Here is a 14,573-nt window from a genome sequence, read left to right as displayed (position 1 = left end):
TCACATTCAAGAGGGCTCTCAAAACTCACTTATTTCGACTGCAAGAACAAACTTAAAGACCTAATAATGTTTCCTACCTTAAATATTCTCAGCATGTTTTTTAATGTTTTCTAATTTCATAGTGTTTGTTTTTGTAATCATATCATTATATGTTTTTTATCTTATAGGTGTTGTCTAATGTTGTAAAGTGCTTAGAGCTTCTAAAGATTAGGCGCTATACAAAGACCTCATTATTATTATTATTATTATTATTACCAAGGAAGATCGTTTTATGAAAATGCATTCATCCTGATCATCAATTTTCACAAGTTTTCAAAGTTATAGTTAAATCAAAAGATAATAAAGCAACTGTAAAAACTCAGTTAATGCAGCAGCTAAGCTAACATTTGACAAAAACTGAAGATTGAATTTTCCTCTGACACTATGACATAACTTAAATTAACATATTAATTAGCTACAGATGATTATAATACAAGAAAGCACATTTTTCAGTAAATTATGCTTTTCTGAAAATATTTATCCAATCATGTTAATATTAGGATTAGTTTCTGCTACCTCCAAATCCAGCCCTTCTCTAATGATGAAAAATGTCTTTCTGTCTGTGAAACATATAACTCTTACCATTTAACTCAACTTTTTTCCTTTAGCTTCACATTTCTCAATGGGTCAGTCAAGGAGTGCAACTGGTTATTTGTTGGATACCTAGTGAAGCTAGGTTGCATCATTAGAATGAATGAGTTATCAGAGTAGAACTGCATGTAGTTTGGATCCACAGACAACACATGTAGCTCACTTACCCTGCATGCTAAAGCTAGTGCTATTTGGAAGCAAGTCTTGTATGATAAATGCCTTAATGGGGTGGAAGACAGGGGGCTTCAACTTAGCTAACCCACATCAAGACCAGATGGAAACATTGTGAGCGAGCATGATCTGGATATGTAACACCTGACCAGCAAGTCAGAAAGATCCTTGCTGCCAATGTCATCTCTTCCATGATGAATGAACATGTCCAAGATGATGAAACAGTATCCCTTGATTGTGATTGCGGCTATCAAGAGAAGGAGTTTACCAGTTGGGGAATGAAGGTTTGTAATGTCATTGACATGACACCAGTCATTGACAACTTGCTATTTCTCTCATATGCCTTGAAAGTGGCAGGCCTTATAGCTGTTGCAATCCCCTGCATCATGGACGCTCTGAACTACTGTCCATGCAGGGCATGCCCGATGTGACCCAGGCATGAAGGAGGAGTCTGGACACAGATGCAACAGTGGTCTCAGCTGCCTGAGGAGCATGAGAGTTACAATGAATTTTCTGGGTATGTCTGTCACTAGATAGAAATGATCATTTATCCAGGATTTGTCCCATTGTAGAAGTAAAATCTAAACTATTTAGCAGTCTGTGCCCCTCATTTTATGAATTGTATTTGGAATCAGAACTAGTGAAGGAAAGAGTATGCCCACACTCCTTACCTGTTGACTGAAAGGACATCGACAGCCCATGCTTCTTTGTCTGAAAATGGGAGACAAAGGTGGGTAGTTTGTTGTTCTGCCTCAATACAAATAAGTATATCATCAATCTGCTCCATAGGTCACAAACTCAATTGAAAATTGACAGATGCAGTGAAGACTCCATAAAAAACTGTTGACCTCTCCTTGATAATGAGTCAGTCTGGGCATTAAGCCTGTCTGGGCTGTGTCAGACCTGGATATTTATCTGATACTGGGAACACCAATGAAGTATACCAATACCCTTCCCCCACAAATGATGAGGTGTGCCAGTATGAATGAATTGTCCAACATTATCAGGACCATGACTGACCTAGTCGGACATGTTCCACCTAAGAATGACCTTCATTTCAAAAGGGCGATATGAATGGCCTTCTCTTACAGCATCCACTTCCATCTGTCAAAAACTCTGGAAGCAAGTGTGCTTCCCAACTCAACAGACTGGTGTCTGACTAGATTGTTATTTCTGGTTGTATAGTTTTTAAGGGTATTTCTACTGCTGTATTGAATATCCACCCTAAACTGTGAATGATCAAAAGATGGTTGTTTATTTCATGAACCAAATATGAACTTGCCAAATCTTTTTTGTGGTATGTCATCCAGTTATGCCACCATCATTGTAGAAGAGGCCATTTTGAAATGGAAAAAAAGACAGACCATCATCATTTTTGGGTAGGAAGTAAACTGATTCAGCCGGCTTAAGTTTGTCACAGGTCTCAATTTTCCATTTGATTTTGTCACCAGAAAGATTCTGGAGGAGAAACCATGGGTATGTAGTTTTTAGACTATTTTGACTACCTGTTTCAAGAACAAAAGAATGTACTCCTTCATCAGATTGCTTGGGAGTTCTGTCATGAAGGGAGACAAAAGAAATTGGGAAGCCAGATTAATGAAATCAGGGAGCCTGCAAAATGACTTGGATCACCAGAATGTGTTCCAAAAATAGGTTGGTCCAAGTCTGGCAAAAAAGAAGTTTGGTGAGCAGGAGAACCAGCAAGTCAATGACGGTTTGTGGGTGGCCTCCCCCCCACCCCCCGCCTGCCGCCTGAGTGTGAAGATTAGTGGCATATGGCTATAATTCTCTTGGCTAGAAAAATGCTGCCATTGCTGAGAACCACCCCGACAATCTTTCTGGCATCGATCATTCCTTCTCAAATACATTCCCTGCCTAGGCCATGCAGAGATATGGGCTTCAACTGACAAACAAAGGGGCAGGTCTTGTGCTACAAGCTTTCTCATCTCCTCAATTCAACCCAGAATAAAGGGAGAGAACTGAAAGGAAAAATTTTTGTAGGGTTGCCGCATGATGTGATTTGAGAGAAGAACATGAGTGCATCTCTTCTAATCAAATCCATATTACTAGAGACCATAAATGCTTTTGTCATTATGTAGGGAGCCATTCTACTCACTACCTTGGCGATACAGCCAACCAAATCCAAGGCATGGTCACTTGTAGCCTTTTTAGGTTCAATGAAAGATCACCAGAGATGCGAGGTCCAATAGAGATAGTCAACACAATGTTTCTGACTAATGCTGTTATGTTGTTAAACACTTGTCCGTCCACTTTATAACTGCAGCATATTGAATGCTGAATTGTCTGGGCCAGGCAGATCTGGATAATATGCATCAGTATGTGACTTGTTGTACTAGTAAAATGAGAAAGTTGCAGGCGACGGAATCACCAAAAAAAGGCTCTTGGATTATCCAGTTGCAAATTGTATCCAAAATGCAGAGTAATCTCCAAAATCGTTTGATTATAGTGGCAAGATTCTGTCATCATCAACTATGTCAACTGAGGCCTTGACTTTACAAGTAAAGCTGATTACAGGCTAAAGATGGCATTCAAATGGAGGCAAAATCCAATTTATTCCATTGCTGCCTTGAGCTAAATTCTGTCCATTTCATTGTCAGAAATGAATGTACTGAGATGACCATCTCGTCCTACTCCTGTATGCTCTGAGCTCAGGGATATAACATGCCATAGGGCAATAAAGTATAATTAGCATAGGTAATCATTCTCCCTGTTGGGTATGCCATCAGTGGTGGTTGCATCATGTCCAGCAGCCAGTTTGGCTGGGTTGATTGGATCCAAATGTAATGATGATTCACTATGTAGCATGGAGATAGTCAGTCAAGCTGGGCAACCAACCAGATGGCCATGTGGTCTGCTGGGTGTAAGATGCCACCACTGTCAGTATGAATGTCAAGATACACTTCTCCCTCAATAACTTGTGCACAACGAGGTCCACAAACATTGACCGCACTATAAATGAGGGCGCAAGTTACTGAGGGACCTCCAAAAATTGAAACAAATCTGCTTATACATTGAGAAACCCCGGGTGAAAGAGGTGTCATAAACTGGGCTGTTTAATGACTGCATCCTCATTTTAAAATCATGTCGATAATTATTGTTAATAATGTGCTTTTTCTAATGAATCTGTTCGTTATTCTGTATAAATAGCATTTATTTTCACAATGTCCAACATGTGAAATATCATTCCAACTGGTTTCAACAACCATAATGTGTACACAAAAACATTTGTTTATTACGTCACTGCTTTTTGTTTTGTTGATTAGTCTGGTTTCCGGGGTGGTATAATACCAAGTCAGGAGCCAAAGTAGCTGGGAACTATAATAACTGTTGAGACACCCACCAAACAAGAATCCTTTTTTTCAAAAACAAGCAACATTAATTTTGTGAGACAATTTCCTGTGTCGAAACTCAATTTACGTATTATTCAATTAGTACAATATTAATGACATGATTTCATTGAAAGTAATAGTGAAACTGCTTATCATCCTTCTGGATATCTGTAAGTGCTAGTTCAGGAATTATCTGAAAATAGCTTGTTCACAATGGTCTGTATCTGTGTAACCAAGGTCTTTACTTTACGAAGTATTCATTTTGCTTGGTTGCCTTGCTATCTTTGATTACACTTATTAATGAGTCAGTTAATTTAAGGTAGTTCATGTTACATACACAATAACATTTATAACAATGTTTGATTGATCAAGTGAAGTGACTTATCCCAGCATATGACTGGGGCTGCTAGATTTTAAGTGAATAGGATTTGAATGCCTTTTAACCGTTTTTTTTAATCCTACCTCCTTTATTTGATTCAAAAGACATAATTAATGTCATAATACAAAGGAGGCAGCTTTTAATTCAGTGCAACAATAAACCAAATACTTCGGCAAATCCGTTATCAAAACACGGTCGGCACTTAATTAGGTTCTCAGATAAATGCTTGCGGACACAGCTGTTATGGTAGATTGACACATAAGTTTAAATACAGATTGCATTTATGATGATATTACTTAGGAGGAACTAAAGACAGAATCAAAACAAATTTCACTTAAGAAAAATAATTTAACTGGCATGTAAATATTAATGTACTGCCAATACTAGGCATAAATGACATTTTCATTGATTGAACATTAATTACGGTGTACTTAGAATGTCATTTGGAAAGAAAATGTAACAAATTATATTATTTCTTCTTAAAAGCTGATAATTTAAAAATGTTGATAAAAATGTCCATGTCACATCTACCACTTTTTTAACATAAAATGAACAATATAACAACATTTCAGTTACCAATTTTGATCGCAATTTTTTTCAGGTCAAAAGCTAGGGATCAATTTTTTATATATATTTTCTGGTTTTAAAATAAATGGGATCCATGCCTGACCTTGCGTTATAAGCGGGTTTGCAAGTTATCAGGGCGTGAGTTATCGAGGGAGTGGTGTATGTGGTGACAAGTCAGTTAGCCAGCTGGCTTGGCAGTCTGAATGTCAGAAGCAGTACAGCTAAAACCATACATCGACTGTTTGGAAGGGTGGACCACACAGTTGACAGGAAGGACAGCATTTGGTAGACAATAAATTTGATTTCAGGACTGAAGGTGGCATCTCAAAACATCTCCCATATAACTCATTCCAGAGTAGGGTGCAGAATTAAAATTTCATGTTCAGACTATCTGGAGTATGCTTTCTTGGCAAATGAGCTGCCTTTGTAAGATGTTGGACCAGGTGTCTTCTGTCCAAAATGAACACACATTACATATGTGTGAAGAGGAACACCTGCTGCAGGATAAATAGGAGTCATGATTGTCCTCTATTATCTTAAATTATCTGCATCTTTTGCACTTAATTCCCATTTCTGTAATGAAAGAAAAAAGCAAAACAAATGCATACAACAAGCAAACTATTAAAATAATGACAAACTTGCATTTCTGAGACTTGAGAAATGCAATAAATTCAAATATAACAGCATCTGTAAATTCACCAATGAAATTTTTGTGCCACTGATGAAAATTCCATGGACAGCAAATAATATAAAATATTCAAATTTAGAAATAGATTTACCTGAAATAATGAAAATGTTGTATGCACAATGTATAACAATGCTCAGACATACCAAACCAATGAAACAAAATGGCGAATGCTCAAAATTAAGTAAATATTTGAATGAACTCCAGAAGGCACTGTGGACAGTTTTAAGCTCAAGTTTAAACTGATTAGCAAGAATAAAAGGGAGTTAACCTGTAAGTGTTGCTTCACTTCATCTCTGTGTTAAGTAGATGGAAAGACAGTTTTTGATGGCCTTTGTCGATTATTCATCAAAATGTTCAGTGAGATATTCAGAAATAACATTTTGTGCATTTGCTATTTTCTTTTTCAGAACCAAGAATAGTGTTCTGGAAAAGTGAATACGACTAGATGTGTACATTGTGTTGTACTAAATCACTGCTATGTGCTATCAATAAATATGTGATTGACATTTAAAATTGCTATATTGAGGAATTAACTTTTGTTCATTCAATATTTTATTCAGAACCAGGTGTAGTGTTCTGAGATAGTAACTGTGACTATCTGTTTTTATTAGTAAGTGTAGTTTTATTCAGCCAATGCCATGTTATAGTTTAAGATATGAGATTTAAAATCACTTTGTTGAGGAATTAACTGCAAATGTATTTATGGATGCAAAGTACAACTCTAGGTATGATGCTTTAGTTCAACTGTTTCTGCTTATAATGAAGTATCTCAATTTGTACTGAAACACAAAAATTGGGACTGCAGCACATTAACCCAATTTACATCAAAAGCCAGTCCTCAACTAACTGGCTTCTTCAGCTCTAATATTAAGTATTAAAATCAATTAGAAGAATAGTTTTGTTGATTATATTTCTTTTGTACATGTATCAACAAAAGTTGCTAGCACTGCAACCCTGCTTTCTGCCAACTGTTAATCAAAATTTTTAAGATCTCCCACTGTTTCCAGCCCTGCACTATTATTGTGACCAAGCAATATTAGGTTGTCCTTGTCCATCCACCTGCACAGTTAAGTTTTTCACTGGGTCAGTTTATCAGGCTTTGTGGTGGGGAACTCCTGTTCCACAAACACATGTAATGAAATAAGTAATTTAATTAAGTAATTTAATACTAAAACATGTAAATTTTGTATCAAAATTTTCTTCTCAGGAGGAATTATGACCTGAAGGCTGTCATTTTCTAAGAGTTTTGGCAACAGCATTACAATCTATCCCTATTATATACCAAACTTAAACAGAGAATCTTTACAGTCATGGCAACATTACAGCTGCCACAGGAAAAACAGTGATACAAAAAGTGGTACAATGTTCTTAGTATATCACTGTACCTCACTTAAAGTGGATGGTTAAGGAACTCATTTATTTTGCGAAATTTTGTTTTCATCAATTCTACAGTAAATTTATTTCACTTATATTATCTCTTGGCTAATAAGAACTAATTATATAGAGATTTCACATCATTAAATTCTCGAGTTTTGTAAATATAGTCAGAATATAGCCTTAGAGGAACATCAATCAGTATAATCCTCCCTGACTTATAAAAAAAGTCATTTTACAGCTCCCCTGATTATCACTGTTAAGATTAAGCACTCTATTACCATAGCGATAGTTGCTTTGAAGGCCTTGAAGCTTTCCTTAGAGATCCACTGACGACCTAGACATGGGAATTTACCAGGACGTGCTGAAATATATTCTTTCCATGTCACATCTGCTAATGTGGGTGGTGGGAGAGATTCTCTTCGTTCAAACTAAAAAAAGAAATATAAGCAATAATTAATAGAATGAAGAAAAATAATTTTATTTTAAAAACTACAAGTATCTTAAAAGAATCTGGGTTGAAAAAAAAGAAGTTATGCAGTCTTTGGTTGAAGTAAACAGATGAATTTGATTTCCTAATAGTGTCAATCTTGCCCTTAAGACAAATATGCCACCCACACATAGAATAACATTCTGTGTAAATAATGAAAAAGAAATATACTGAATACAAAGTGTCTTCATCAGAAGCCTTTTTCCTCTTCTTGAATCTAATAATGTCTGTAAAATTACTTTCTGGGGTCTACAAAAAGCTTTCTGAATTTCTTCCCCTCTACATCTGTTTATCTTTGCCCTCCTATGAAACAAGCATACACACATAAGCACACAAATCTCTGAAAAACATTTTTAACATTGCAAGCTGAAACAACAGATTATTTACCATGCTTCTATTCCATCAATTATCAAAGGATAGCTGTAATGTTCACATTTTCTAAAACCAATTTTATTATTTTGTAATCGCAAGAAACAATCTTACAAACATAATCAAGAGGCCAAATTGGGTTTGATATCACTCATTGATTTAAAAGCAACTTTTGGGATAAAGCAGGTACTTTGGGATGAAAGATGCCCATGCCAGGATACCTTTATCGGGCAGAAATAGGTGGTATTTGACATGTTTAATTGCATACCTACTATTTAAATTTAAATTGCATATCTATAACTGATTTCAGCGGGACAAGATTTCTCTTTAGCATTGTTTGAATTAATATGAGAGGCATTTCATCCTAATTAGACATATTCAACCTAGTTTGATATGGAAAAGCAGTTTGGAGACAAAGTTGTTCTATGATAGGTGTGTGTATGTGTTTGTGTGTGTAGATATATATCTTTTTTTTTCTTCATAGCAGCTGGCCAAACCTGACAGCTAGGACTTCCTCTAGGCTGCTAATGAAGCCTCACCCATTTCTATTGGAGCCACCCTCACACAACTTTAATACAGCATGTCCAAAGATATAATCATACTAAATCTGATCATATTAGGCTCAGATGTTTTGAAGAAGTAACTGAAAAAAGTTTTCTATATGTTTGCTATGGAATCCACACCATAGCTAAGCAAGCCACATAAAATACAATTTCGACAATGTACATCCTAAGAAACACTATGAAGTTTGACTGAAATTAGCTTAGCCATTCTAGAAAAATGTTGAAAATAGGTTTTCTATGTAGCTGAGTCACCCAAAGCATAATTTTGATACAGCATGCTGATAAAAAGCTTTATCAAAAATGGCTCAGCCAGTCTGAAGAATTAATAGGTTTTCCAAATGTTTTTTTAATGGAATCCACATCAATTATTTTGGTCAGAGCCAACTCAGATAAAATTTGACAGAGCATGTTGTAACAAACTTTCCTTCCAGGTTTAATCAATAATAACTCAGACTTTCATGTGAAAAAGTCAAAAATAGGATTGCCACCTGGATGCTAAAGAAACCACATAGGGGAGGCAACTCTAATATGGCAAGTCCTAGCAAATACTCCTCTCAATTTTGATCAAACTGGCTTCACCATTCAAGAGAAGTCAAAAAGAAATTGTTCAACCAGTTGCTAAGAAAGTCACATTTTTGATACTAATATGAGAGGCATTTCATCAAATGAATAATATCAAAGCTTCATCAAAACTGGCTCTGTCATTTTGAAGAACAAGTTGAAAATGTGTGTTCAACATGGTTGCTACTGAAGCCACACCACTGCTCAGTAAGTCACCCCAAACAAAATTTGTTGTCCTAAAAAACATTCCTGCCAAGTCTGATTGAAAGAGGTATTGGCCTTCTAGATACGGAAACAAAAACTTGGCTTTTGATCCAAATGCTAAGGAAACAACATTACTGCTATGGAGTCAACCTGCACAAAAGTTTGATTGAGCATTTCCTAAGGAGTATAGCTACCAAGCTTTATCAGTCTGGACAAGCTGTTTTAATGCCATTTTTCAATACATGATAAGCTATACATAACAGCTAGTATATGTGGCAGATGAAGAACAAGGGAAGAACCACCTGACAATGAGAAACTAATGGTAAAGTTTGTCACATACCCACACAGGCAGTGCCAAGACAAGCTCACATGGACAGAAGTGAGATGTAATTGATCTGTAAAGGCAAGCACCCCATTCTGGACAGGAAGTGAAAAACAGATTTTCTATTTTGGCATTATGGAAGACACACAACTGCTTGAGGAGCCATACTGAAGAAAATGAAGAACATTCCTACTAAATTTATTTGAAATTGACCCAGTAGTTTTGGGGGAAAAAGTTCATAAAAACAATGTGAATGGATGACACATGACCAATGACTGATGACAGACAAATGATGCACTCCAGTACAGGGATAAGTCATAAGCTCAGGGACTCAGTGCAAGATGAGCAACAAACATCTGCAAAAATGTTGTCCTTTTATGCACAAATAAATCAGCAAGTTTGTGAAAGATAAGCTGAAGTTTGCAAACAAGACTGCATATGACCAATTGACTGCTAGTTGTACAAATGTTTTTACCATTCTCTTTTATCACACACACACACACACACACACATGCATACCTTCCATTCTTCCACTGCAAATTCTAATAACTTACTTCCTTGCTATCCCATGATCCTTTACTAAGGTTTTCCATCATCACTTTATTTTTCTGCACATCCTCTGGTGATAAATGTTCCCTCCTGAAAGTATCAAAACAGTATGCCACATATTAAATATGATGTTCTAAATAATTCTGTCATGGTCTCAACCTAGTGTGAGTTGAATAAAATGTAATTTCATAATCAAACTTGAAAATGATATACAAATGAGGAATGAGTTTCACATGTTTAACCTTGCCTATGAAACAAACATTTTGTTGCCATTAAAACTGTCAGATATAGTAACTGTCAGATAAAAAGATGTAATATATGGAAGAATTTAAGATATAATTCCAATTTCAGACATCATATAAAAAGAATTTAAAGTTAAATTTAGTGATTGACATAATCAAACAAAAAAATACCAGTCTGCAGATAATGTGTTATGATCACCCAAATAACCAAACATCAAATAGAATCATCATTAACTGGACTCGTGTTTGTAAATTATATATGCTCCACTGCATACAAAAATCCAGGTGCCCAAATATTCAAAACTGAAGAAACATTTGTGCGTGTGTCATTTGGATTCTTAATTTTCAGTCATATTGCTACAATGTCTGCAGTGTGGCAGTTTATAGTGATGTATAGCACTGGGACCTCATGCCACAGACATGTAGCATCATGTCCCACCCAGTCACATTATTTTGACACCAGGCTGACCAGTCTAACACTAAACTCTTAATGCTGAGTACCTAGCAAGGCAGATGTTAGTACCATTTTTATAAGTCTTTTGGTATAACTCGGCCGGAGTTTGAACCCATGACCTCCCGCATCCAAAATGGACGCTCAAACCACTAGGCTACCAGAGCCGTCACTTACAGAAGTAAACACATATGGAATGACATCAGCAAAACAAACATGCCCTCATATTCTAGCAAAGTGATAATGCTGTCTATATTTGCTTATGAGTTGAGTCAAACTGAAAACAACAAAGATCCTAATATGCTGCAGCATAATGTGCCTGCAGATCAGGGTCTATGTTGTTTATTTTACTGACTACTTTGAACAAACAACACAGACCCAGATCTGCCAGTGCATTATGTGATGGCAGATCTGGGTCCATGCACTTTGCAGCTGGACTTGACTTATAAGCAAGTATATATGTTAAAAGTTTGTGCTCACATTTCTTAAATTGAATATGTTCAAATGAACATCTATATCATGTCTGAAAAATTAATACTGCATGAAACTATGTATGCATTGTAGTAAATTAAAACAAGAGCAACACTGTTTATAAATGTGTACATTTCCAGAAAGTGACCTTTAAAAAACATTATTAAAGCCAAATAATATATGTTAAAAATTGGGTGTATCCAAATCATACCTTTTCTTTGATTCTAAAATTAGATTATTTACAGCATAAAATTCGGCTTCGTATTCACCAATCATTTCCTGAAATAAAAGCATCATACAGATGAATGAAATGTTTAAGATAACCTAATATGGTAATTGTCAAAGAAAGTCTCACTCTCCAATGCTTTGATACAAAAAGAAAATAAAGTTGAACCCATTTATAACAAAACATAACAAAACTCTAATTGTGCCATAAACCTTGTCCCTGGTCCATCAGCCTATGTTTGCCATGCATTTCTTCCATGATTCAATTTTGCTTATTATGAAATAGTTTCACTGATTTAAAGACATTCACTGTAAATGGGATTTTTTGCTAATCACAAACAAGTAATTCAGACTTTGGTGTAAATAAATCCACTCTTCACTAATAATATCAGAACTAGGCATAATTGTAAAGGAGTATGTATGTATGTGTGTGTGTGTATATATATATATATATATATATATATATATATATATATATATATATATATATATATATATATATATTGGACAGACTTCATTAAAGCATGATAAATCAAGTGTTCGTTTACTTCATATATACGTTACGAATCACTGCCATCTCACCTCTGTCTGCACCAGTTCGAGTCTCGGATTCAGCCAATGTGGGTATGTGAGAAAGCTTGACAGTAGCTTCTCGTGGGTCGGTGGTTCTTTCCAGGGGGTTTCCTGGGGTTCTTACTTCACCATTAATACTGGCCACCATGTATAGCCTATCGTGTGCTGAAAAATGGCGTTAAACCACACAACATCAACTTCATAGATATCTAATCACACACACACACATACACACAGTTTCTTACAGTTTTATCCTCCCTGAAGAACCAGCCTGACTGTGCTCTGGTGAAAGTGATTGTCTTGGTGGACATTTGAGCTGCCATGATGTCACTCCGCATTAGAATATCTATTTCTTCATCCAACTCTGCATCCATTTCCTGAAAATGTGATTTAGAGAAACTTTATTGATTTCTGAAGACTAAAAAATCATCCACTGCAAAAATACACGTAAAACCAATAAAGATCATACTACTATCGTGATTGATAATAAAGGTTATTTTCGTTAATAATTCGGTTTATGAGCCTTAAAAATTTGACTGTTTAAGATAATTGATTGTGTAAAAAAAGAGAGGAAGGTTGAGCCAAACAAAAACTGATGATACTTCTATCTTTAGTGATATCCAGTGACATCCAAAGTAAAAGTGACAGTTTAATTGAATCACTAGAATATTTGCCTTCAGTGCACCTGCTGTAAAATCCCTATAATTTCTTCAGCATGATTTTGAAACCTGGGATTGAATCACACATGATTAGGAAACCTGGGAGTGAATTAAATATATGGTTAAAATTATTAGTCTGTGATCTTAATTTTAAAAGAGAGTGTAGATCTATTGCACTGACTTATAACTAAAGGAGGATGCAGCAGATATGGCTTTAGGCTATTTACAACTTGGTGTACAGTATATTTGGGTAAAATACAGCAGTTCAATTACAATCAATGCCTCCATTTTATTCTTACATAATTGTATTACAGCTATGCAAACATGCATATCCAAATTAATTTAAGTTACTGTCCTACAAAAATGTCATAAGTGTAGTGGCATCATCCCATAAATATCTATTAGATCACTGACATTTGTCAAATATAGAAATAAAATTCTAAAGTTTTCTGACACAGTGTAGCTGAATTTATAACATTTTCTAACACAGTGTAGCCAAATTTATAACCTTTTATACCTCATGTCGTATCCTCTGATAAACTTTTAATTTGTTGTCTAACACAGTTAATGATTCGTTAGGGGATGCTTCACCATCAAATATAAATGTGATGTCACCACGTTCCCAATGCATATCATTGAAGTCTACAAGAGTTGTGTCTAGTCTGAAAGAGAGAGAACAGCTATACAACTCTAAAATATAATTTTGTTGATTCAGTCAAGCCTGTCCTCAGCAGTCACCAGGTCACAAGGGCCATTCTAATTCATCCCCCACAAATTTCCTGTATAAATGCCCTGTATTTATTGGTCACATGCCTTCAGCAGTCAGCAAACCAAATAATGGTTTCACCCTGCCTTAAGACGTCACAAGCATATCAGCAATGATCACTCCAAGTATGCAAATCAAACACTTCTTTTGTTTGATTAGCCAGGAATTGTTTCAAGGCATATTGTGTGAATCAATGTTGGCAATGGACAACAGATGAAAAATCATCCACACGCTCTTGGTCTATGACCAGCAGAGCTAATAAGACCATTACTACCTAATCAGCAGACTGGACAGTGACTGACAAAGACCATGGAAGACTTGTCATTTATATATACTACCTCTGTAATAGTCCTAAGCATGGTCCATTTTAATATGCACACCATTTTCATACAGAATAATAATAATCCAATCAGTTCCTGTACTGTAATAGACCAATGATAAAGTAATATGTTCTTTCAGCAGGAGGTGCAAGTATTATTAAAGTGTTAATATTACAATTCAAACATTCATGCTGAAGTTTGAGTGTATTGTTTTGGTATTCAGCATAAGAACATTTACCATATTTGAGCAATGTGGTCTGAAGCTTTCTCCTTCTCAACTGCAAGCTCCACTTGGTCATTTTCACTTCCTGGACTTCAGAGGTAAATTGTAAAAAAAGGAGCCCATAACTTTTTTTTACATTTTATATATTTGGTAATTCATCCACTGCACATTCAGAAGCTGGTATTTTCTAGTTGGGCAAAATTAATTTTCCCTATTTTAATAAGTACTAAAGATAGTGTACTTTAGACTAATTTGGACTGATTTTTTTTAGCACAAGGGAGCAGTCATTTTAGTTGGCAGTGTGCTTAGATCATGTACAATTTCCATAAGTACAATATCAAAAGAAATGTCAGCCACATTACATCAAAGTAGCATAGAGGTATGCCACCATTCACTCCAATGTGCACATTTCAAATGGAAACAACT

At 35.6% G+C, this 14,573-nt stretch overlaps 2 protein-coding genes across 8 annotated transcripts in view; one reads left to right on the top strand and one right to left on the bottom strand.

Annotated features, from left to right (window-relative positions):
* LOC149807394 (ankyrin repeat domain-containing protein 13C-like) overlaps window positions 1-14,573 on the bottom strand; it is a 113,886-nt gene that overhangs the window by 37,241 nt on the left and 62,072 nt on the right. For both annotated transcript variants that reach the window (XM_089966224.1, XM_089966232.1), the window contains 5 exons: window positions 13,356-13,500; window positions 12,425-12,556; window positions 11,593-11,660; window positions 10,223-10,307; window positions 7,441-7,590 (listed from right to left, as the gene is read on the bottom strand). In XM_089966224.1, coding sequence (XP_089822350.1) covers window positions 7,441-7,590; window positions 10,223-10,307; window positions 11,593-11,660; window positions 12,425-12,556; window positions 13,356-13,500 — 580 coding nt within the window. The remainder of the gene's footprint in view (window positions 1-7,440; window positions 7,591-10,222; window positions 10,308-11,592; window positions 11,661-12,424; window positions 12,557-13,355; window positions 13,501-14,573) is intronic.
* Window positions 1-14,573, top strand: part of LOC149807395 (uncharacterized) — a 100,121-nt gene that overhangs the window by 68,038 nt on the left and 17,510 nt on the right. The window lies entirely within an intron of this gene.

This window comes from Sinohyriopsis cumingii, chromosome 1, assembly GCF_028554795.1.
Source record: "Sinohyriopsis cumingii isolate HCF-2022 chromosome 1, ASM2855479v2, whole genome shotgun sequence".
Lineage (NCBI taxonomy): Eukaryota > Metazoa > Mollusca > Bivalvia > Unionida > Unionidae > Sinohyriopsis > Sinohyriopsis cumingii.
The sequence above is the reverse complement of the archived record's forward strand: the minus strand, read 5'-3'. Positions and strand labels throughout refer to the sequence as shown.